The 27259-nt window shown below is 38.5% G+C and overlaps 1 protein-coding gene across 2 annotated transcripts in view; it reads left to right on the forward strand.

Annotated features, from left to right (window-relative positions):
• ome (dipeptidyl peptidase 4 omega) overlaps positions 1-27259 on the forward strand; it is a 391261-nt gene that overhangs the window by 108746 nt on the left and 255256 nt on the right. Inside the window, exon 1 of one of the 2 annotated variants that reach the window (XM_083142289.1) lies at positions 15594-15991. The exons of the other annotated variant lie outside the window; for it this stretch is intronic. Within the exon in view, the coding sequence (XP_082998415.1) occupies positions 15929-15991 (63 nt within the window). The 5' untranslated portion in view covers positions 15594-15928. Of the gene's footprint in view, positions 1-15593; positions 15992-27259 lie in introns of those variants that run through there. 2 annotated transcript variants of the gene reach the window in all.

The raw sequence follows: 27259 nt of genomic DNA on the forward strand, positions 1-27259 counted from the left end.
GTACAGCAGACCGGAAGAGATTAACGACCCGAAAATGTTGACACTATCAATAATATTGGATAACGATCGGCAATGGGGATGATTGAACTGTGTGGACGCGTTCGGGTCCCTCGACAGAAAGGCAAGTAAAATAAACCAATCCAATCAATCAAACACTTTCATATCATAGTCCCAAAAGGTTAACTATGATTTACAAAAGATTGGAAGAACAAATCTAGTGTTCAAGCGTCGTGCACACTGAACCCACTTCAACTGGAAAATTGGTCCCAACTCTCTCGGGCTGAAGCACCTCTAGCCCCCTCTAAATACTGTACCAGAGTATTAGTATTTGATGAACGAACACACCGAACAATATTTTCGCAGAATTTACGTAATGAAGTGGAATTAAAATTAAAACAATATTATTGAAGTAAAAATTGGCTTTTCTAGTGTGTCACGATTCTGATTAGAAGGGGTATGTTCCTCTTGTTCTTCCGTTTTCGACGCCTGCGAGTTTTACAACGATAAAATAATATTGAAGTCTGCTTGCATGCTTTCATAATAAGTACGTACACACGAATTTTCTTTCTTCTTTTTTCACGAGCTGTTGGTTTCAGGATAAGTGAGAGTCAAGTGTTTTTCTCTGGAGCGTTATATGTGAAATATTTTAACGCTTTGAGTATTTTCCCCAGTTAAGAACACGCAATCCGCCCCCTTCTCCTTCCAGATCCAAGAGTTCCTGGACTGAATCAACATTTTCGCGTTCTCTTGTTTTCATGTTCAAACACCGAAGCGCCTTCACTCGTAGCGAAACAAGAATCCCTTTTCCTTTACAGATTCTCGTATTTTATGAGCAAATATTTTATTTCGAAGAGATCTGTGTCTATACGTAGTGCTCGGTTTCAACAAAACGTACAGGGAGAGGGATAAGTTCATAATATTTCATTTGGGGGTGCACCTGTAGTTCAACTGGACTGCATTTTGCAGACTAACGAGGCTCTGGCGTCTGAACCTACGACCAGTATAATTCACTGTAGGGCTGTGTTTGTGTTGTCCTGCGTTTTGCCCAGGATTGTTAAAGGTCCAGGAATTTTAAATAAATTCAATTCCGGTCCAGGAGGAAAAAATCAGCAAGCGTAAATGGGTTCTGGACCGTAAATAAGCTTTTTATCTGTCAAGTATCTTCGGTCCAGGAACCTTTTTCCCAGATGAATTTAAATACGGTCCAGGAACATTTTTACCGGATGAATTTAAATTCGGTCCAGGAGCTTTCTCCCCAGGATCAATTTAATTTCGGTCCAGGAACCTTTTATCCGGAAGAATTTAAATTCGGTCCAGGAACCTTTTTCCCGCATCAATTTAAATACGGTACAGGAAACTTTTTTCAATGACACAATACGCAACTTTGACCGAATTCAAATTGTGTGAGAAAGAACTGTTCCGGTCCTGCAGCGCAACCCAATAGAACCCATTAGAATGTGTGCTGAGTTCCCCTTTACAGCCTCACCTTATAACCCAAGTAAGAATATTTTAGTTCTCCGACATTACAGTTATGCTATATTAGTTGTATTTTAGTTATGGTAAGGGGCTGGACCCCATATAATGTGCAAGATAGCCTAAGTGCTAACGCACCCACAATTTCAAATTCAATTTCATTTTCAAAACTTAGATATTTTTAAGTGTAATGATCTACACAATAGAAGTCTATTCACACATGCACAGACAAAACAATTGTGCCATTTCTTCAACGAATACAATACAATCTAATGTCATGACTTGCATTGAACCTAGTATCGACCCAATTCCGTTCATAGTCAACCGTCGACTTCGGTCCATGAAAAAGTATTATTGTTAACATTACAGATACAGTACAGTGTTTAAAAACAAACCTTCTTAACTTGAAATTTTTCCTGCCTGTTTTACTTTGTAGAAACTGTCCTGTGACTTGTTGTGCCTGTTTTACTTTGTAGATACTGTCCTGTGACTTGTTGTGCCTGTTTTACTTTGTAGAAACTGTCCTGTGACTTGTTGTGCCTGATTTACTTTGTAGAAACTGTCCTGTGACTTGTTGTGCCTGTTTTACTTTGTAGATACTGTCCTGTGACTTGTTGTGCCTGTTTTACTTTGTAGAAACTGTCCTGTGACTTGTTGTGCCTGATTTACTTTGTAGAAACTGTCCTGTGACTTGTTGTGCCTGTTTTACTTTGTAGAAACTGTCCTGTGACTTGTTGTGCCTGTCTTACTTTGTAGAAACTGTCCTGTGATTTGTTGTGCCTGGTTTATTTTGTAGAAACTGTCCTGTGACTTGTTGTGCGTGTTTTACTTTGTAGATACTGTCCTGTGACTTGTTGTGCCTGTTTTACTTTGTAGAAGCTGTCCTGTGACTTGTTGTGCCTGTTTTACTTTGATAGAAAGGAGACTGACTGAAAGGAAACAAAGGGGGGTGGGGGAAGGGCTGAGAGCTTGGGGTTGTGAAGCATGGTGATGATGAAACACATGTTCGAGGTGAAGGTTATCCTGTGGTTTTGTGTTTAATGCTGTACCTTATTCGATATTTTCTTTCATTGACAGATTCTGTGTCTGTCAAACTACTTCTGCCTTAGATTTGTATTTTCTCTATCACTACTAACCTCCATTCAGCTTAAGGGAAGGCTTTTCTCTTTAGTGAACATCGAATATAGTGAAGCAACTATCTGAATCCAAAGGGGTTGACTGTATTGATATTTTATAGGGCTATACCCAAAGCAGAAAAAAAAAATTCTCCATTAATTAAAATGTGTTCCACCCACAAAAGAATTTCAAGTTTATAACCAGAGCTTAACTTCATATTTACAATAACTGATCATAAAATGATATTAAACTCAGTTTTTACGTTACCCTGAATATAGTACTCTCCTTTCCTTGTAGTTCTCAGCCAAATATTCAACTTCAAAATGTATTCACTCGGACAAAAATCAATAGCTGGTATATTCTCAGGGAGATTAAAAAATCGTACGATCCCGCTTTTGTGGTCATATCTCTAACCATGTTCAAACAATGGTCAATAATGTCAATATCAATCTTTAATTACACGACTCGGTAATTTCATCAGTGTAAATTTCTAAATGTCCCGTTCTTGCCCTCAGTAAAATATTGAATTGAGCACAAGGCTTGTTGAATAATCAACAACCGATCTATTTTCTGTCAATACTAACGTGTTCAATACAATGTGCGATAGTCCAAACATGTTTCTGCTCGTTGTTCCGTTACTTGGAGATTGTAGATACTAATCCAAGTGTATAAAACGCTCAGTGAGGGGGAACGGACATGCAGACCTACTAAATTTTTAGAGCGATGTACAGATTGGTGGTTGAGCGGTTGATCGCAACACGCAAGATCCAGGTTCGAATCTCTGAAAGGAATATTTTCGGGATCTATATCCCATGGAAATCTCCATCTCCACTTGGCCGATGTCGATCATCCTGGCACGGTGCACTGTAGCATACATACTTTGGGATGTCTCTCTTGACTCACTAATCATTTATGGAATCTTCGGGTAAAAGATAATCACGCGTTTTTCAAGCAAGCGTCACCACTCCCTTACAATAGAATACACAAATGGACTTTACATGAAAATTTCTCCAAAATAAAAAAGATCTTTGCGGTTTTCTCGTACATACAAAGTGGTTCGCTGAGTGCAAAAAATATGTTTTAGAATTAAGTTGTTTTTTTTTGTTTTAAAAGAAGTTCTACATTTGTTAATTTGAAATTCAAGATAAGACGGACACCTCGCTTTAAAACCGAGACAAGAAAAATTAAATTTTAATTTCAAGAGGAGAACGAGACGGTTTCTTAAAACTCTATACGTGACCGAAAATAAGACAGGTTTCTTCTTTCCCGAGATGAAATCGACAATTAAAGAGGCTTCCTCTTTCCGGAGATAAGGCAGAGCTAAGCCAAGCGTCAGGTTAACCTTGCAGCAGGTTTTATGTATCAATCCGCGCGAGAACTGAGCTCAGAATCTTCCGTGCCAGTCTTTCCTCAACCGCCGAGCTGCTTACATCGGAGACACTGAGAAAATCTACAGTATTGCCAACCGCACAACACATCAAAACCCGCATGCATGTCAAGTGGATTGTATTTTTGCTTCTCTTTGTCTCCTGAAACATAACATTTTAAAAGTACTTTCTGCGCATATATTATTTAATAAATGTGTCATTAATATAAGAGCGAAACAACTTCTAAACATGAGAGCATGTGTGTATATTTCGAGCACGCAAAAATAAAAATAAACAAAGATAAAAGTAAACAACGATAGGCCCCTCTTGAATTTAATGACAAATTATTGTTTTTGGTTTAGAAAGAAATAGATTTATGAAAAACTTGGTTGCTTCGTTCGCAATACATCCGTTACTGTAAGACACACGCACTTCAAGTTGTACCACCAAAAAAGCATGATTTGTTATTGGTGATATATACAATCAGGTGCATTGTCTGTCGCTATTACTCTGGTTTCAATTTATGAATCACTTCACTAAACCAGGATTCAAATCTTGGTCTGTCTATTTGTTGCTGATAATCACCCTTCCCTTTCTTTGCGCGGAACAGTAAATATGCGCCTTCAACAAAGCTTTCATTGCCGCCAGTGGGTGAAACAATAAGCCTCCCCCTTCCCCTCATCGTCGGTTTCTTCAGCCCTGGCGGTGGTTTTGCATGGTGGTATCCTTCCATGGTTTATTCCCCCTTCCCCCACTCACCGAGTTGAAGGACGTCTCGTCCAAATAATAAACATGTTTCTTCTCACTGCGATATATTTTAATACCGCGGAGATTCTTTTGTCGTCAAACAACAAACAATCGTTTCCTCTTGCTAAACTCAAACCGCAAATCATTCAACACCCGTGATACAATTCGTGTGCACATTGACGGCAAATCACCTCACGCCCTGTTTTACTTTGATCTTGTTGCCGCAAGGAGGATTATGCATTTAAAACAACTTGCTTGACTTTGAAGAACATTTCCTTTCGGATGAAGCCCAAAATAACATTCGGGTAAAACCGCGCGCTGAACAGGAGATTCAGCCATTCTCGCCGCTCTACAATAAACATAGGGTTAAAATAGTGGGAGGTGCAACACTGGTATCAGCGATTTCACGCGCTCTGCAACGCATTCAGTCTCGCTCGACTCGCTCTAAAGTTTCAATGTCTCTTCAACGCAATACAGATTCGAGTTGGCGAATCTGCGGTTCTAAGTTCGTCTGCACAGTGATTGCAACCAATTAAGTCCATACCTGCTAATCAATGTATTATTTTGTCTGTATATTACAAATTAAATAACTGTTTTCTTTCAAGTATGCAGTTGTGTCGGAATAGAACCCGTCTCAGTGGAACTATATTCTTGCGCGCACGTTTGGATCTACATATGCTAAAACCTGCTGCAAGGTTGACCTGACGCAGGGCTTAGACAGGTTTTCTATTTTCCGAGATAATTGATTGATTTAGTGTTTTAAGTCCACTTCATGCACAGTATGGCTAATCGGGACTGGACCTACAGTTTAAAGTGGGATCCGAACCACTTGTGCCTCCACCGGGTATCGAACCCGGGACCCCTTGATTACAAGGCGACAACGCTACCACTGCGCCATCTGGGAGGCCGTATTTTCCAAGATAAGACCGAGAGCTAGACAGGTTTTCTATTTTCCGAGATAAGACCGAGAGCTAGACAGGTTTTCTATTTTCCGAGATAAGACCGAGAGCTAGACAGGTTTTCTATTTTCCGAATTAAGACAGAGTGCTAAGCTGCTCGTCAAGTCAACCTTGCAGCAGGTTTTCGCATATGTAGTTCCAAACGTGCGCGCAAGAACATAGTTCCACTGAGACGGGTTCTATTCCGACACAACTGCATACTTGCAAGAAAACAGTTATTTAATTTGTAATATACAGACAAAATAGTACATCCATTAGCAGGTATGGACTTAATTGGTTGCAATCACTGTGCAGACGAACTTAGAACCGTAGATTCGCCAACTGCAATGTGTAGTGCGTTGAAGAGACATTGAAACTTTAGAGCGAGTCGAGCGAGACTGAATGCGTTGCAAAACGCGTGGAATCGGCGATACCAGTGTTGCACATCCCACTATTTTAACCCTATGTTTATTGTAGAGCGGCGAGAATGGCTGAATCTACTGTTCAGCGCGCGGTTTTACCCGAATGTTATTTTGGACTTCGTCCGAAGGGAAATTTTCTTCAAAGACAAGCAAGTTGTTTTGAATGCATAATCCTCCTTGCGGCAACAAGATCAAAGTAAAACAGGGCGTGAGGTGATTTGCCGTCAATGTGCGCACGAATTGTATCACGGGTGTTGAATGATTTGCTGTTTGAGTTTAGCAAGAGGAAACGATTGTTTGTTTTTTGACGACAAAAGAATCTCCGCGGTATTAAAAGATATCGCAGTGAGAAGAAACATGTTTATTATTTGGACGAGACGTCCTTCAACTCGGTGGGTGGGGGAAGGGGGAATAAAACATGGAAGGATACCAGCATGCAAAACCACGCCAGGGCTGAAGAAACCAACGATGAGGGGAAGGGGGAGGCTTATTGTTTCACCCACTGGCGGCAATTAAAGCTTTGTTGAAGGTGCATATTTACTGTTCCGCGCAAAGAAAGGGAAGGGTGATTATCCGCAAGAAATGGACAGACCAAGATTTGAATCCTGGTTTAGTGAAGTGATTCATAAATTGAAACCAGAGTAATAGCGACAGACAATGCACCTGATTGTATATATCACCAATAACAAATCATGCTTTTTTGGTGGTATAACTTGAATTGCGTGTGTCTTACAGGAACGGATGTATTGCGGACGAAGCAACCACGTTTTTCATAAATGTATTTCTTTCTAAACCAAAAAAAAAAAAAATTGTCATTAAATTCAAGAGGGCCTATCGTTGTTTACTTTTATCTTTGTTCATTTTTATTTTTGCGTGCTCGAAATATACACACACGCTCTCATGTTTCGAAGATATTTCGCATTTATATTAAGTAATGACACATTTATTAAATAATCTATGCGCAGAAAGTACTTTTAAAATTTTATGTTTCAGGAGACAAAGAGAAGCAAAAATACATTCCACTTGACATGCATGCGGGTTTTGATGTGTTGTGCGGTTGGCAATACTGTGGATTTTCTCAGTGTCTGCGATGTAAGCAGTTCGGCGGTTGAGGAAAGACTGGCACGGAAGATTCTGAGCTCAGTTCTCGCGCGGATTGATACATAAAACCTGCTGCAAGGTTGACTTGACGAGCAGCTTAGACAGGTTTTCTATTTTCCGAGATAAGACCGAGAACTTAGACAAGCTTCCTCTTTCTGGAGAAAAGACCCAAAACTGGACTAGCGTCCTCTTTCCGGAGCTAAGGCCGAGAACTAGACGGGATTTCTCTTTCAGGAGATAAGACCTAGTGCTAAATAAGCTTCCTGTTGCACCAGTTAAAACCGGGAACTCGGCAGCATCTTCCAGGCAGGATAATTTGCATAGGCATAGTCCCACGAACTTCATTATCACCATGTTGATCCACACAAGCATCCGCCCACTTATCCCCGAACTCGACAACGCACTGGTTGGTACCATTCCTGTTGAAAAACTCCCAGTTGAATATCTCGATAAGTCGAGATCTCTTAATTTTCCTGTTTCTAGCATTGGTCTTGCGGACATGTCAGCATATTATCCATTACAAACATTTCTTTCAATTAAAAGGCAGTATTAGCAGCACACTCGGCCTTCTGAGTATAATTGAAATCAGATTGTTTACTACATCATAATACTAGCTGATCACCCGCCGTTGCCCGGGCATTTATTTATCCCAATCTTGTGTTAGTCAGGAAAATAATGAATTCTAACTATAGTGTAAAATGTAACTAATTTTAAATGTGATCGTGAATGTCACCAATTAGCTTACCGACTCCGAAAACTATGGATTCGACACCAATCTAGGTCATTTGTGGCATTTTATTTTTCACCCCCTCTCACCCCTCATGCCGATAGGTTATGAACTTGGAGTTGAACCGCATTGGGAGTGTCACGAAAACTACGGATTCCATTCGCAACACAGCCTGAATGTTAGACAACCCGAGAAACACTATCGTTGTGCGAACTGCATAAAGTCACGGATGTCTGTCTGTGCGGAATTTAATATCGGTGGTTCTCGATTATTTTTACATGTCTCCCCTTCCCACCCCACAACTAGGGGTGACAGGGATGTCTTACCCCCACAGTATTTATTTCCAGATTGCAAGTGATACGTGTACCAAGTTTGGTTGAAATTGCTCCAGGCGTTCGAGAGTTATTGCTGAACAAACATACACACATACATACATTTTTATATATAGAGAGAAGATTATGTACGCACGATAAATAGCAGTAATAGCGCAGAGTAAATTTATCTACCGAGGATATGTGGAATTTTCGTGATGTTGACATTTTACACCTTTTGAACTTACAGCTTCCAGATAATGCCATTAATGGCTTTCTCTTTTATTGCCTTCCCGCGGGGAGAATTAGTGACGTTTTGCACTTCTAGGTGGCAGGCAGTGCGATAGGAGTAATTTTCGTGACACAGCTAATGTTTTAGGATGTCAATTCAACAATGAATATCTCTCTGTTCTAGATAGGTTACCGTCATCGCAGAGCATAATCGACAAATAAAGCTTCGCAGATCCTTCCGCACTTTATAAACTGTAATGAAAAGAAATCCGTACATTGATAGTGAAAATAATACCATATCCCGATTCACGTCTTCAACAACATTAGTTCCCAGTACTTACTTCCTACAGGGTCAGCGAAGTTAATAGTAAGTTGTGTTTTATACAGCGTATACTGATACACTTGTATGTTGAATTGTATCTTTTGCAAATATGCTGTATAAAGAAGCAAACTGACTGAGTACTAATTGAGGCGAGTGTACACCTATCTCAAGTAGCAAGAATGTTATATACCCAACAGGATGATGCGATTTTTTTTAATCTATAGAGCCTAGTGCGAGAAAGATGCCATGCGTGGAAGAGACTTTTCAGAAAAAGAAATTTGGGACTTTTCGGACAATTCCTTAGGTTGCCGCATCGGTCCTACAGTTTTATCATTAAAGGCGGATGAAAAAGCAGCACAGTTCCATTAATACAAGTACTTTAAACTCATTTGACTGGTCAGTTTTTGGTTAGATTTTCTAAAGATACATGCCAGTAGTACACACACATACCTAACTTTAATCATTTTGAATTTTAAAAGTCCAAAATATGTGCAGCTCTCGCTGAAAACAGGCTCAATAACCCAGAACTCAGCACGAGACGATGAGATCAAAATTGTTAGATTATATTTCTTGAGTACATGTTTGTTCCCTATGACTCAAACTCACTCGCAAAATAAAGGTATTATTATTATTAAGTTCATTATATAGTTTCTATTACATTTATCAAAATAAAATCCAAGTGTGTAATGGCGATAAAGATTTGGGGATACACTCGTCTTTCATATTTGATGAGCACATTTTAGAAATTTGTAAAATAGCAAAGAAGATGCTTGGTTATATATTTTTCTCATGGAAAGTTTTTCAAAAACAAGATAACTAACTAACTCTCTAGCCTTCTTAAACCCGAAGGTTCATGGCTGCAGCAACACAGGCCTTCCATCTGTTCCTATCTTGAGCAAGTTCTATATACTCTTTTCCATCCCTACCGATTTCCTTTAGGTCCATCTCAACGTTGTCCCTCCATCTTCGTCTTGGCCTTCCTACAGGTCTCTTACCATCTGGTTTCCCAACAAGAATCCTGTAAACTCCTCTTTCCTCTCCCATTCGTGCCACATGTCCTGCCCACCTAAGTCTTCTTGATTTAATTATTCTAATAATATCTGGACATGAGTACAAATTATGTAGTTCTAAATTATGTAACCTTCTCCACTCACCTGTCTCCTCATCCCTTTTAGGTCCAAAGATTTTCCTAAGGATTTTATTTTCAAATACTCTCAATTTATGTTCCTCTTTCAATGTAAGGGACCAAGTTTCACACCCATATAATACTACAGGCAAAATTACTGTTTTGTATATTTTAACTTTTAGTTTCTTAGATATTAAACGAGAAGACAAAAGTTTATGAAGAGAGAAGTAACATGCATTTCCTGAATTAAGCCTACTTTTTATTTCCTCTTTAATATAATTTTCATTTGTTAATATTACTCCTAAGTATTTGAATTTGGAAACTGGTTCAAACGAGTTGTTATCAATAATTAGATTTTGATTATTACCTAACACTTGGTTTCGGCCTGTAAGCATATATTTAGTTTTCTCTTTGTTAACTTCCAAACCTATCTCTTTAGCAGTTTTGAAAAATATTTTAGCATTATTCTTAATTGTATTCATATCATCCCCCAGTAAGTCTACATCATCTGCATATGCTAACAACTGAGTCACACCATTTAATTTTAGTCCTTCTTTAGTTTCGTTTACCTTCCTAACAGCATATTCTAAGGCAAAATTAAAGAGCAATGGAGATAATGCATATCCTTGTTTTAACCCATCATGAATTGTAAATTTGTCAGACATATTAATACCCACACGAATTTTACTTTCTGTTTCACTGGTGCATATTTTTATCATACTAACAAGCTTCTTAGGTATTCCAAACTCTACTAATATATTATATAATTTATCTCTTTTGACCGAATCATATGCTTTTTTGAAATCAATGAATAGCTGATGGACATTTTGATTATATTCCCACTTTTTTTCAAGTGTCTGTCTGATGTGAAAAATTTGATCTGTAGTTGATCTGTTACGTTTAAATCCACATTGATAATCACCTATAATTTCATTAGCATATGGGGTTAGTCTTGTTAAAATAATGTTAGACAAGATTTTGTATGTTGTTGAGAGTAGAGAAATTCCACGGTAATTATTGCAGTTCATTTTATCACCTTTTTTAAACACAGGAACAATTATGGATTCTTTCCACTGTTGAGGGATTTGTTCTTTATTCCATATTAAACAAATTAATTTATGAATTTGACATATTAATGAATTTCCACCATATTTAATTAACTCAGCTGGTATTAAATCAATGCCAGGTGCTTTGTTATTCTTTAGCCTTTTAATAGCATCTTTAACTTCAGTCAAGTTAGGTTCTGGCACTAAAGGTTCTGCTGTGTGGACTTCATTTACTTCTGATTTATCTCCTACATGGACATTTAAAAGGTCATTAAAGTAGTTCTTCATCTATTTAGAATATCGCATGGGTCAGCTAGAAAATCACCGTCTTTATCTTTTATCAAGTTTACTTTAGGTTGCCACCCCTTTCTAAATTCATTTACACCTTTATATAAATCTCTGATATTTTTATTTTTGCTGTTTGTTTCAATTTCATCAATTTTGCTTTTCAAGTAATCTCTTTTTTTACTTCTAAACGTGCGGTTAACTTCTCGCTTTATTCTATTATAATTGCTTACATTTGTATCATCCGAGTTATTTAACCATCTAAGTCTAGCCTGATTTCTTATTTCTATTAGATTATGACATTCATTATCAAACCACGGCTTACTTTTTCTTGGTTTATGGTATCCTATACTTTCTTTAGCTGCTGATTCTATTGCATTACGTATGTGCTCCCAATTCTTATTTACGTCTGTTTCATTTATATTTTCATCATCATTTAAATCCTGCAAAACATCAAATCTATTTGACAGTTTAATTTGGTAATCTTTCTTAATTCTTTCATCAACAAACTTTCCTGTATCAAATTTTATAACTTTTAGATTTTGTTGCTTATGATTTATCACTGAGAGTCTTTCTCTTAATTTAGCAATTACTAAATAATGGTCACTGGCACAGTCAGCACCTCTATGTGTACGAACGTCAATTATACTAGTATGCCTTCTCTTATCAATGAGAATATGATCTATCTGATTATGAGTTTTACCATCTGGAGAAGACCAGGTATATTTATGGATATCTTTATGTTTAAAAGTGGTACTTTTCACAATTAAATTCTTTGAGGTTGCAAAAGTAATCAATCTTATACCATTATCATTACTTAATTCATGAAGACTTTCTTTACCAATCGTGGGTTTAAATGTCTCTTCTTTGCCAATCTGTGCATTACAGTCACCTAACAGAATTTTCATATCATACTGAGAAAATTTATCAAAGACCTGTTCTAACTCTGTATAAAAATCATCTTTATTATTATCATCTTTATCTTCCGTTGGTGCATGTATGTTTATTAAAATAATTTTACACCACCTACCCTGTAAAACTGCATATGATATCCTATCATTAATAAATTCTACTGTTTTAAGAGCCGAGATAATTCTATTATTTATGAAAAAGCCTGTTCCAAAATTATGATTTTCAGTACCACCATAGAAAAAAGTATAATTTTTAGTTTTACAATTCCCTTCTCCTGGCCACCTAACTTCCTGGACAGCTACTACATCTAATTTATACTTCACTATCTCATTAACTGTACACTGAAATGCCCCAGGCCGGTAAAGGCTCAGAACATTCCAGGTGCCTAATTTAATATCCTTATTCCTAATGAAGATCTTATCCTTAGTCCAGGGACCTCCCAAAGTAGTCCCCACCCGGAGATCCGAACGGGGGACTATTTTACCTCCGGAATATTTTACCTTGGGAACATCCATGGCCTTATATTTCTGTTTCTTGACATGTCTTTTTACAGTGCAGAGTTGTCAGCTCTACGCCTAACCCCCAATATGAATGGAGGAACTACTACACAAGACAAACACAAACATATTAGACAGTACAATTACTACACAAGACGAACACAAACACATCAGACAGCATAACTACTACACAAGACACACACAAACACATCACAACTATAACACAATATAAACATACACACACCACAACTACTACGCAATATAAACAAACACAAACAAACAAACAAACACAAACAAACACAAACAAATAAACAAACAATCACAAACACACACACACACACCCCATTATTAACAGGAATGAGATGGAAAAAATAATTCTGCCCGACAAAAGCAGTAGGTAAGCAGAAAAAATTGTTCTATATGTACTTATAGATGTGAAAAAAATTCAATTCATACAAAATACAAGTGTGCATCAAGTTGATATAAAAATTACACAATCGGAACCTGGGTCAAAATAAATATATATATATAAAGGTTTACCAATGTTAAAGCAAATATGATATAATGTAAACAAAACATTAAAAACAAAATTGTTGATGCGCAACAAAGGAAAAAAGTACTCAATGAAGTACTATGTAATGAATAGTGTTATGATTAATAATTTGCTTTGCACGGTGTATTGTTCAATAATGATGTGGAATTGAGGGCTTGGTTGGACAAATTCTTTGCGTCAACACCAGGAGGTTTCTATCGCCAAGGCATCGAAAAACTTATTGACCAATGGGAGGAAGTTGTAAACAACAATGGAGAATATATTATTGATTAATTTGTTGTAGTTTTGTTTCGCCTCAAATAAATTTGAAAAAACAAACAAACATGATTACAACCCATTACATCGCTTTTCTGATAGTTTTGGCTAATTTTAATGATGAAGATGAATGATGAATGGATAAAATTGATGAAGGGACACTGACAAAGAAACACCCATGTCCTGGCTTGGGCTTGAAACCGCAATCTCTGAAGTTTTCCCGCGTGTTGACAAATTGATTATCTTAGGAGATACAAACGTAGACTTTCTATCGCCACACAAACCGGAGACAAAATACTTTCGATCAATTCTTAATTCTGTCGGTCTTACGCAAATCATCAATAAACCAACTAGAATAACAGAAAATAGCGAATCACTCCTGGATGTCGTGATAACAGATGACCCTGCCATTGTACGTTCATCAAATGTAACCGTACCTATCGGAAACTCAGATCACTGCATGGTTAGTGTCACCCTTGCCATTGAAAAACCGAAAAAAGAAAAACAATATGTCACATACCGTAATTTCTCAAATTTCAATAAGGAGAAATTTGATGATGATGCTGCAAAAATTGATTGGGCACAAATTAACAGCTACGACAACATCGAAGATAAGGTACAGTATACCTCTACCAATATTATCCACCTTTTTGACAAACATGCACCTCTCCATGCTAAACCGGTGAAGCATAAAAGTGTTCCATGGATATCCGAAAACACGAAATTACTCATGAAACTCCGCGACAGAGCTTTATTAAAATATAAACGCGAAAAGACAAACTACAACTGGGAACACTATAAGGAACTAAGAAACTTTACAACTACGGTGCAACGACAAGAGAAGAAAGCATTCTTTAACCATCACCTACGATCTAATAAAAACAACAAAGACCTGTGGAGCAAACTCAAGGCGTGGGGAGTATATAGTAAAACTACTAATAATGAAATACCCCCTGATATACGAGACGTAGATAAAATAAACGAACATTTTTCAAACATCTGTCGTGAGACCGACTGCTCGAAATCAGCTTTAAATAAAAAAGAAGATACCTTGTTATAAATGTATAACAATAGTTCGTCCTATTCTTGAATACGCTAATGAATTATGGTTTCTGACAGCCACGAATCACCTGCGAAAAGTTGAATCAGTCAAAAACTTTTTATGCACAACGTTTTTTTAAAAAAAATGCTATGAGCAACATTATTCTGAGTGGTTAGCACAGTTGAATATGCTTACCTTAGAAGAAAGAAGAACAATTAAAAGGATAAATTTTGTACAGAAGATCTTAACTTTCCAAGTAGGTAGTGAATACTTTCTGAATAACATATCATCCCCTGAGGAATATCTCAATTCTAACACATCTCAAAAAGGCAAGAGGTTTAATAGCTGAACTTGTGGAAAGTTACAATATGAACTTATGATAATGCATAAGATTGTAGGATCCATTGTATTATTTTTGATAATTATTGAGTTTTGTAATTTTGTGCTCATCACTTATATAAATATAATTCATATTATTATAATTATTCGTGATTAGCCAAAAGTGTCTGAAAAGCGACGATAATTTTTAAAAATAAAATCCAATTGCCGTCGCGATTAGCCGAAAGTGGCAGAATAGCTACTAAATAACAGAAATACAAATACAAATACAAAGTTTGTTCGAAGTCATCTTTATGCTCAGATAGGCTAATCAGGACTCGAGCTACAGTTTAAAGTGTGATCCGAACCACTATTCAATGTTCTTCCGCCAGATGTCGATCCCGGAACCCCTTTATTACAGGAAAACTTTAATACCACTACGGCACCGGGAAAGTTAAATTATTGTTATTATTATAATCTTCCTCCCCTTCCCCCCGCTATCCATTTAAAGTTTCTCTGTCGTTGTTACTGCACAACAATAAACTGACTTCTGTTATTGTATTTTAAAATAATCCATGTCTAAAGCCCATATGTCTAAAGCTGTGTTGAGGTTTTGCAGAGAAAGGTATTCAGAAAGATGTTTAAATCGTCCGACGAAAATGTCCGAGTACACTTGGCAACACTGACTACGTTAGGTACTCTTCAGGGTCACTGGACCTGTGTGAGCGGCGCAAAGTGGGAAGTGGAAGAAGGGTTGTCGAATGTTTGAGCGAGAGGGACGGGAATTTTCGCTTCGCCAACACCGAATCGAGAAGTCATCTTTCCCTTCGCCGTCTTGTTGCTGTTTACAGGTGGGAGAGAAAATAGTTTCGGATTCCGCTGCAAGGTGGCACTGTTGCCGCTCCAATGTTTTAGATGCACGCTCGAAGCGGGAGGCTAAGGTTGGTTGCGGCAATTGGCTGTGGAATAACCCACATTTCGCGTCGTGGTGACGAACGGTGAAAAGCTGCGAGTGCTTTCGGTCGCATGTTGAGTGCTACGTTTTGTGTGAAAGTCTGCATTGTTCTGTGATTCTCTTTTTCGCTTCCGTTTGCCGATGATTTTTCGTTGACCGGAGTTGAACTTCACCGCAAAACAGAATGGCCTCTCAAGAATCATCCGGATCTGCCGCCACAGGACTGGAAATGGGCTACAGTAACCAGGTAGATAACAGTTTTCTTGCTAATGTGTTCTAAGACAGTGCTGTGTAACAACGGTTAATTTAGCTGCAAGTTTCTTCTTCGTAATACAGTGTATCGTGGCAAAACTTCGAGTTCGTATTACAATATCTTTGCCCTCTTTTAACAACTTGTCTTTGATAAAGCGCTGAAACCTACTTTTGGTTTGAAATCGAGGACTGGCAGTGAAGAGCTGTACAAAAAAAGAATGACGGCGTCTGCCCCACACCTCGAGAAGTTTCCTTCGTTGTTACTTACGTGGGATTTATTCACCCCCTAAACTCCGTGGCGCAACACCCTTTGAGGTTCAGGGTCTGACAACCTGCTCTTTGGGTGCATCGACTCCCATCGCCGTTGTTTTCTGGCTTTGGAAACCCGAGCTCGCTGTTTTTCTTCTTTTCAAGTGACTCTCCGTCCAACTGTCCTCACGATGCTAGATCAGCATAGAAAGTTTCTAGGTTCCGCTGATATTGAAGCCGAGACCGTTCGCGCCAAAGGCGAAAGTGCTAACCATTTGTCTACGCAGGAGCCCGCACCCCCTAAAACTATTTCCAAAAATTTCGCGACATCTCCCCAATGTTTTCCATTCGTGTTTTGATTTATGGTCCATTTAGTGTTAAATTACCCCCCCCCCCGAAATTGCAAATTCTAGATAAAAACCCTGCGTGGGGCAGTAGAACGACAGAATAATTCATATGGGGTGTTGGTACCTAACATCATCTTCTAAGAAGAATTTTAACATTTATGGACTTATATCGAGAACAATTGCAGTTCTATCACACTGCTTTGCACAATTTTAATTCAATTTCAAAATATCATTACCACTTGGATATTCATATGCAGTGGCGCTCCTTGGAGCAGAGATTGGAGTGGCTACGATAAAAATAAGTAAACTTGAAGTAACTCTGTGATCGCTACAGTTTGCAACAACTTTATGTATAAAACATACCTTAGCCTATCATTGGAAGAAACAAACAGGAATGCCCAAGAAGAAAATTAATTAATTTAGTGCCTATATTCACTAAAAAAAAAGTTGATAATATCCTTGTAAATCTTGTCAAACTTCACCTCCTTATCTCGAAGTTTACTTGCACAATTACTTCAGACATTTAAAAGTTGACGCCGAACATGTATCCTATAGCTATGGTAATATTTCTCAAATGATATCACAACATATTGATAGCAAAATCATTTTGTTTCTAAAACAATGGGCTGTCAAATTTCTGGTGTACCGCAGCCCCTGGCCCCACCGTAACGTTGCAACTGACATATAATGCATAAATATTACCATGCAAATTGTCCTTCCCTATTTTAATTCATTTTTCTCTTATATCCACGTTATTTTTTAAGGAATACAATTGTCCTGGTGTGGAAGTTGTCGCTTAGTTATGCGGATGCACATGGTGATGGACAATTTGCCTGTTAATATTCATGTATTCCATTAAAACCAGTTTTATCATACTGAACGCAGTATACACAATGCACAGAATATGTTACGTTCCGTGTCAGAACTTCAAGTTTATATTTCAATTTCGTTGTCCTTTTTTTAACAGCATTGATAACTTGTATTAGATTTCACTGGTCGAAACTTACTTTTTGATTTGAAATCGCAGGTCAGTAGTGAAAAGCTGTGCAAGAGATACCGGTTACGCCTTCTTTGCACCTCATGTGCGAAGTGGTAAAGATACGTCATGGTCTGGTGATTTCAGAGGTAATGGAAAAAATGTGATTTCCACATGCATACTATTCAGCAATGTTTTGAGCAGAGGGCGTTGACGTTGGCCTTGTTTCGTGCGCATTCATACGGACACGGCAAATGTACATGGTTGAATCAGCATTAGAAGACAACCTTTAATCGTTTAAATATGCCGTGGCGGATATGATTCAGGCCCTTGCTACTTTCCACATTTTGTAGTGCTTTTCGTCATTTGCATTCTAAATAGCGATATTTTGTTGATGACTCTTCTTCCAAATGTGCATGTTCGGCTATGACTCTGAAACCGTGGCGTTAGTGTTACCCGCCTCATTGGTGGTGCTGTTTTAAGGCATGGTTATGGAGTCCGGACTCCCCCTCTCCAAAAGACTGACCAAGTACAAAATTAAATAAGAAAATTATTTATTTTATTTGATAGGACTGCTGTTTTTATACAAATGTTACCTTAACTACACACAGTGGCGGCGATTGGGTTCCATAACCAGGGGGGGCAAAGTGCCAAAACTTCGGGGTGGGAGCAAATACAGTATATTTCACTTTGTAGATAAGGTTTAGCATAGTGCCGGGGCCAAAGCGGCTAAAAGTGGGGGACAGCTGCCCCCCTCACTCCCCCTAATCGCCGCCACTGACTACACATAAGCCAGATAAGAATACATGTCTTTATCTTTTCATGAAGTAATAACAATATTGATAATATTAATGTACTTATTAAGTATCATTATTATTATTTTTATCTTATTCATATTAATTATTATTATTATTATTAGTATTACATGTGAAACACTTGGTTCGTACCTCTCTCCGAAATTTAATTCTAGATACGTGTCTGGCATTTTTTCTTTGCCCAATCTAGAGGAGTGAGTGTCAGGAAGCGTTAACACAACAGATACCGTAATTGGGAATGATAGATTTTTTAAAATTTTTTGTTATTTAGCGTCGCTTTTATGCCACGTTTGCCTAATCGCGACGATAGGGAAGAGTGATGATAAGATGAAATTGATGAAGGGTCACGCACGAAGAACACGCGTGCCGAGGCCGGAATTCCAACCCGGGACCCCTGGCGGCGTTGCGGTCATTGCAAATGAATACGTATGAGGACATAGGCGTGAGTTGGTGCATATGGAAAGCTTTTCTATTCTGGCCTTCCCCCAAAGTTGAGCCCCAAGTTCGATTTTGACCCCCCACCCCCAAGGTAGACCCCAAATTACACCCATGATGTTCTGTTCTCCCAAATTAACCAATTTTCGCGGTTGCCCAACGGAGAGGCACTCGACTCGAGGTTTATTACGAGTGTATAGAACGTTGGTGCTTCAAATTAAGCAACTAGTATTGTTTTGACATACTTGAAAATCCAATTTATTGAAATCATATTCTAGGAGAAAGTATTATCTACATAAAAAAATATTTAAATTAATAATTGTTAATATGCACTCTTCCTTGACATAGAAATCAAGATGTAGAAATATTATTTTGTGTGAAAGAATGTAAATTCACTACATCGTCAAAATTCAATGAAACGTAAACAAAACTCTGTTATTGCACATAATTAAAAATTGCCACTTTGATAGGAAAATAATAGTGTCATAGTTAACATACCCATTTAATATTATGAACGTCACACCTGTGGCTCGTCAGAAATGAAAAGAAACAATAATTAGAAACTTTTATCAGTCTCCTATAATTCTCAGTTTTAACCTTCAACATGTTCTAATTATTACTCTTAGATAATAATAGGGGAATATATAAATTTAATGTAATAATGTTTTATTTTTATTAATAGGACACCTGCACTTCAGACTAAGGAACTAAAATCTGATTTGTTCAGACTTCTCAAAAGAGAAAATGGTTGTAGTCACCGCGAATATTTTATGCCCCGAGCCCCGCACACACCTAGGGCCGGCCCTGGGGTCAGGTATTATATCTCGGTGATTTCAATGTCGTAGAATTTTATTGGCAGAGCATGGAAAGGAAACACTGAAATCAGTTGCAAGGGAGAATCCGCTAAGAGAGGGAGGATTCCTGTAGTTCTGATTTTTCTAGAATACAGATACCTTGGTGGCACGATATTAGTACAGAGCATTCCATGACATTCGCTAAGAGACTCAGCGGCAAGCGGCCCGGCATCAGCGCTTGTCTTTCCCGGTGAACGGTTCCGCGACAGTCGCACGCTACAGTCTGTTTTTTCCGCTCTCCCTGCCTTCGCTCACTTTCCCTTTCTGTTGACGTTGCAGACTGACGCCAGTATAATCTTCCCTCGGAAGTTGTGTTGTGATGTGTCGTGTCCCTGTGTTGAAGATTGTGGCTTAATATTGCAGCACAAAAGTTTACATTGCAACAAAGGATTGATTGATCTTGTCGAGTGTTACTTCGGAAAGAGGAATTTTGGAGAAGTGCGACGACGTTTTGCAACGAAATTTCCTAGTGTTCCCGTTCCACATAGGACCACTATATTAAACCTCGTAAAAAAGTTGAGAGTAACAGGGTCAGTTCTGAATAAAAGTGGAAAGAGATATGGGGAAATCTAAAAAATAAAGTATACAAAGATAATCCGCACACGATCCGTGAGTTAAAAGAGAGTATTGTACGAGAATTCGGGAGAATTACAGTAGACGAACTTCCACGTGTGAATGTCAATTTCCTTCGGAGATGCCAGGAATGTGTTGCAGCAGAGGTACATCATTTTCAACACCTTCTGTAGTCAATGTTAGTACACAATATGAAAACTGTAATTTTAATAGCCGACTGTAGCGATAGTCGCTGACCCGTTCACCGGGAAAGACAAGCGCTGATGCCGTGCCGCTTGCCGCCGAGTCTCCTAGCGAATGTCAGGGAATGCTCTGTAGATGCACCAATGTGTGTTGACAATCAGCGCGGTTGATGAACCTGAGTAACACTCAACATATGCCTTATATATCATGACTAAATACTATGTTGTCGTAAGTGCGTCTGCGCTAACTTTTCAGGACAGCTGATTGAAGTTTCACGTATGTGGATTTTGAATACACTTTAATAGCATTCCGGTCAGCATTTTTCGGTTGCGATACGAAGCGTGTAGAGAACGTTAGATAATACAGTAGTGGTATTCATTCTGGACACTTTTGAGAATTATGTTGAAAATCACATTCAAGTTTTGATTTTACCTTTTTATTGAAGTCAATTTTTCAGGAAATAGACAAACATGTCTTAATGTTTACTGTTTCAAAAAGTGAGCAAACTAAATTATAATTAATAATAAAATAATAATAATATACTACAGTACTTAGCATAACGTAAATTTTGGCACACATTCATATGGGTTATTGTAACAGCGTCGTGTTAATGTTTTGTAGGATATCCTTTCGATTTGATGACTGCCTGCCTCGATTCTTCGTGGCATCGAGTCCACCAAACATCGGAGATCTTCCGGTGTTATCAATCACTCGAAACCACGATTGGAAGATGGCCTCGAATAGCTCCCTCTTGTTGCTGGGATTCCGAAGCGACACGAAAACTTTCACCTTTACCAGAAGTTCTCAATCGGGTTGAGGTCGGGACTGTTCCCAGGCCAAGGCAGAACAGTAACACCATGGTCCCTGAACCATCGCTGATTGATTCCAGCGGTGTGACACTTCGCGCCGCCCTGCTGAAAGATGCACCGCTGAACGTCACCCCCAAACAAATCACGAATAGTGGGCAGCAGTTTTACTTCTGAGAATTGTTTTTGTTATTATTATTTTTTGGCATTAATGTTTCCCTCTAACACTGCTAGCCGCCGACACTATGCCTTGCCATGCTTCCCCACACCATGACTTTGACAGGATTCTTCATAGTGGCGGTGGTGCATTCAGGTAGCATGTCTTCACCTGTTCGGCGAAGCACAAACCTGATACCATCACTTCCAAAGATGCTGATCTTGCTTTCATCTCTCCAAATGACTTTATCCCAATCTTCTTACTCCACACGCTTATTTATCTGCTTTTGGTTGAGATCGGTCGCTCGCAAAGTTTTTGTCTGACTGTTCGGTCAGAAACTTCTACCCCGGAAGTTCTCAAGATGGCATTAACATCTTTTGCCGTACGCCGGCGATCTTGTAGAGAAAGGCGGCAGATTCTACGACAGTCTTGAGAAGTTAGTTTTGGTTTCCCGCCACTTCTTGGAGCAGTTTTTGTGCTCCCAGTTGCTTTATACCGCTTTCAAACTTTTCTAACGCCTGACTTTGTAGCGCCACCACCCAACCTTTTCGCTATTTCTTCATAAGTAGGAATAACCTTCTTCACGAAGTGTTACTGCCTTACTCCTTTTACTTGGTGACCAATCAGCGCGTTTTATTGTGTTAGGAACCTTTATTTGCATTTTACAGTACCTAAAAGATGTTCACTTCACAAAAGTCAGCTGCCAACTACTGTAAGCAATGAAGTTCACACTTGACCCACAGTACAGTACAGAAAATACCAATAATCTGACAACAATACTGCAGTAAGATGCAATTCTTGAAGTACAACAATGATGCTCCCAGTTGACCTATTATACAACAATCGCACACAAGCGTTCTGTTGGTTGAAAATAACAATAACAATAATAGACTACAATGCTGCACTCAGATGCAATTATTGAAGTTACTGAACGATGTCATTTAAACTTGTTTAATATTTCTATACAGAATATAGTTTTACATTCGAGATTTTTTAAAAAATAACATTTTGTAGTGGAACCACGAGCAAAACAACCTGCGCAGACCCGCGACTCCTGTGTACCGTACCCCCGCGAGTAGGGGAGGGGGAGAGTGGACCATGCTTCCTTATGGCCCGAGGTGGAGGGAAGAAGGGAAAACTGCGCGGGGACTTTTCGTCCCAAGGTTTTTTTCCTTGTGGTCGATCTATACTAAAAGTGTCCAGAATTAATACCACTACTGTATATACAGCACGGAAGGCATACGAGATTAGCCATTGGCCGTTGTTTACAATTGTAACAACTAATTTATTCTCCATATGTATACTGTATATCCTATAGAGTATGTGACCTCCGCGATGGCGCTGTGCTAGCGTCGTTGCCTTGTAATCAAGGGGTCCCGGGTTCGATACCCGGTGGAGGCACATAGTGGTTCGGATCCCACTTTAAACTGTAGGTCCAGTCCCGATTAGCCTTATTGTGCATAAAGTGGACTTAAGACACCAACTCAACTCAACTATAGAATATGTATTTAAGCAGCGCCATTGATTTGTACCTAATACCGTTTCGTGGGAGACGTTATCCCCATCGGTTGAATAGTTATCGGCTTTTAAAAATGTGAAGTGATACGTTGTGTAAATCTCACGCGGCCGCCATTACAACTGTACTCTTGACTTAGAGCTCGCTTCTGATTGGTTATGCTACGAAAAATGCTACGGAAATAAGGACCGATTCTATCCTTGAGAAATGTAATGATATATAAATATATACCATGGCATCTAAAAAGCCATAAGATTTTTCACTCTACGCGGTAGCATTTTGGTCATGACATAAATGCTAAGGGAAATGCTTTAGCGGGCCATAATCTTACATTGTAGAAGTCAAACTTAATCTCCATAACAAAACCATATTCTGTCAGCTTTTTATTGTCATAGATCTTCTATAAAAGCTACACTGCACGGACGTAACATGGGAGCCTACGCGCAGTGGTGCAAACATTTGAAAGACATGCGTGGGCTGGACTCGGAGATCTACCGGGTGTCCGAGAAGTCTTTGTATGAAAACAAAAATTAACTGTATCCGCTATATGCAACATAGACATGAAAAAATGGTACCAAAATGTTCGGAAACTATTCAAGTTTTATTGGCAATAGGAAAGAAATCAATAAATCTCCACGTGAGCACCCTTGGTAGCACGGAGTACATTTAGTCGAAATTCAACTTTTCGCCATGCATTAGCCAAAATCAAAGGAGGGATTGGTGTGATGACTTGGGTTATCCGTTGTTGCAGAGTTGCAAGATCGGATGCAGGAGTTCTGTAGACATTGTCTTTTACATAACTCCATAGAAAAAATCTAAAGGGGTTATGTCTGGAGATCGTTCAGGCCACGCCGTCGGTCCATCTCGACCAATCCATTTTCCAGGAAATGTCTGTTCAAGGTAGGAACGAACCTCCAGACTCCAATGTGGCGGTGCACCGTCTTGTTGAAAGATAACATCTGGGGGTATTCTAGCAATTGAGGAACAGAAAACAATTGCAACATGTCGAGATACACTCCAGATGTTACGGTGTCCTCACAGAAAAAGAATAGTTCGATTATTCTGTCATGCAGCAGCGCGCACCAAACGTTCACCTTCGGGTTGCCCATGGTCGACTTCCTCACCTCATGAGGGGGCTCTTTACCCCAGATACGCACGATGTTTGAAACTGTCTCTGCACTGTTTTTTGTGACCTGCTCTCGTGAAACCACAGGACACACTCAGCCTTTTTCTGATTTGAGTACATTTCCGGTTTGCTGGACACTGGCACTGCTATACTACTGCAACGGTACAGAAATCTGAAACAAAAAAAAACTTGAATAGTTTCCGAACATTTTCGTACTATTTTTTCATGTCTATGTTGCATATAGCGGATACAGTTATTTTTTGTTTTCCTACAAAGACTTCTCGGACACCCGGTATTGTATAAATTCATACAACACATGTCATAAAGTAGGGACATTGATTTTTCACAAACGCGATAACACCGAAAAATATTAATTGTTGCAAAAAAAAAAAAAAAGTGTTCGTGAATGTACAGTGACATGTTCTAAACACATTTTCATACTTTCGAAATCGCGAAACAACACGAATTTGGCATAAAATGCTAATTGGGGCGCTTCTCGCAAAGTTTAACATATTGTACACTTAAATAACGAGAAATATTCCGAAAATACAACATGGTTTTGTGTGTGCTTTAGACTTTTAAAAAATAAAATGTGCCGCATATATGGGCGTATAACGTGCACGTTTTCCAATTTTTTTTCCTCGCTAAAAGGTATTCTGCGTGGTATACATGGATCAATTCAGATAGTGACATGAAGCCACGTACAAGTGGATGTTTCACACTTAATTTTTCTTTTAATGCCGAGCTTGGTTGTTGAAAACGCGAATTTTGAGGAAAGTAACTTAAAGTTGCAAAAGGAACACCGATTTTTGCATAAATTAAACGCGAAAATTTAAATCCTCCCTTACTTTCACAAAGTGGCCGCGGTGGCTCAGTCGGTAACGCGTCTGACTACCATGCTCAAGGTCCCGGGTTCGATCCCCGGCCGGTTCAAATCCGGGAACTTTTCTAACGGTGGAAGCGGCCCCGGCGCCTACCCAGCGTCGAATAACATGGGTACCCCCACTCCCCCTATACGCCTTCATGGCGTGGTGCTATGCACAGGGGAACACTTTACCTTTTTACCTTTACCTTACTTTCACAATAACAATATGACCACTGGCAGTGTAAATAGTATAGAACACTGACAAATATCAGATTGGCAATTATTATAAACAGTTATTAAGTTATGATAATTCTATATGTGTATAATTATGAAACCGTGTATTTTCTTAAAAGCGCCGCTGCATTTCTAAAATACAATGCGATTATGATCTCTTCGCGAAAATGAAAGAACCAGTTTGCGGGAAGCATTACCACACAATAGAAGCCATCATCCGTGCCATAGGGCGGTCAGTGCGGGACATCAACAGCCATGGACGGTGTTCAACGCCTTCCACAAGAATGACAGACGGTGGTCGACATGGGTGGCGATTGCATTGAAGCAAGGTAACTGGTGTTTGCTCTGTCAATAGAGCCTGATACGAATTATAGCAGAGTTGCCACTACTTTTTATCCAACCCTTGTATAATAATACGAGGCAAATTATTGGGTGGGCTCGACCCCCATAGACAGGGCTTAAAGTGAGCCTGACCTCAGTTTCCTGCTGAAAAGTTGGACGCCATTTTACTTATTTAATACACTATACAAAAGTGCTTCTTTTGTTACATTAATTCTTGTAAACAATAGATGAAGAGGAAAAGAGAAAGTTCGTGTACTAAATTTGTCTCCTGTCGGAAATTTAGTTCGGTTAGTACTATTCGTTTATGACAACCAAATTTCCTGAAATGACAGACGTGATAGATCTTGTGCTTATATCTATTTACTTTGGACGCAATAATAATATAATAATAATAATCGGTGTTTTTTATGGCGGTACGCAATGATACGTCACACTGGTATATTTTTGTAGCTTAGAATAAAAGTTAAAAACATTTTAACGAAATAAATGTGTGTGCGTAACTACACAGATGCACAATCATTTATGAACATAGTAGTTCTTATAATGAACAAAATAACTAATAATAACAACAATCAACAATCAATCGAAACCTTTCTTCCCAGAAAAAGGACACTGATAAATAATAAGTGCCATTGTTGTTTTAATATACATTTATTATTGTTATTAGTTTTTGTGTCTATTTATTTGTTGTTGTCGTTCCGGCTTTACTGTTACCACTTTAAGCATTGCCCACAGTCCCATACAAGTTGACGCCACTGTCTATGCGTCATATTGAAAAGGAACAATACACCTCTATTACGAACCAATAAGCATAGTTTGCTAAATGATAATTGATCAACCGTTACAGTCTTGAAATTACGTTCTTCCTGTTTTTGCTTACCACAGCAAATCGTTTCTCTCTCTTGGCAAGACGTTATTCTGTCTTCAACTTGTTTTCCTGGTTTGCTAACTGTGATTACTCAAGGCTTGCTTCAGTTAATTTGCTACCACCAAGGGCGACTTTTGAGAGGGGTAACTGTAACAATAATTAGTGTTTTGAGTTGATGTCTTTATAGCAGTGTTCATATCAATGGGGCGCCTCCAGGATCGCTCAACATAGTAGCAAATGTTGACCTGCTACATCACACTGTTTTATGGCTTTTGCTGGATGCAGAGTTGAGAAGGAGCGACCATACAGCTGATAACAATTGAAAATCACAAGGCGCGTCTGCAGTGAAAATGGTAGAGCGTGATGTGATTTTGAAATTACGGTGCCACTATTCATGGATTATGAATTGATAATGATAATAGGTATGCCATTTTCCAAATATAAGTGTGTGATAAAGTTCGATATAAATATGCGTAGATCTAGCGATACGATTGGGGGGAAAATGTTATATTCCTATTTTGAGAGCTTTAGTTACAACAAATTCTCTGTGTTTACAATTTCTTCTCTCCACAATAATAATAACCACGGAGGAGTGGCATTGAGTGTAGAGAGGTTGTGGGTGGTCAATTGAATTTAAGGATCTATGTTTAAATTATAAGTTATTATTATTAAATTAAAAATTATTTTCTTGTAGAAGTGAAAGTTCCACAAAAGACTCAACTTCTTCTTTGTGTCTCTGACCTTATTGGTTGTAAACATTTGTTATAACATACGCTACACTAAAAGTGAAAGAAATATTAATTTCGAAAATGTCCTTTGTAGTGGGATCGTTATGACCTGTCATTGTTAATAGGACAATAATAAATAAAAATTACGAACAGAAAGTTTTTTTGTTTATTTTTTTAATTTTTTTGTCG

The sequence above is a fragment of the Lepisma saccharinum genome, chromosome 20 (genome assembly GCF_977018435.1).
Source record: "Lepisma saccharinum chromosome 20, izLepSacc3.1, whole genome shotgun sequence".
Taxonomy (NCBI): Eukaryota; Metazoa; Arthropoda; class Insecta; order Zygentoma; family Lepismatidae; genus Lepisma; species Lepisma saccharinum.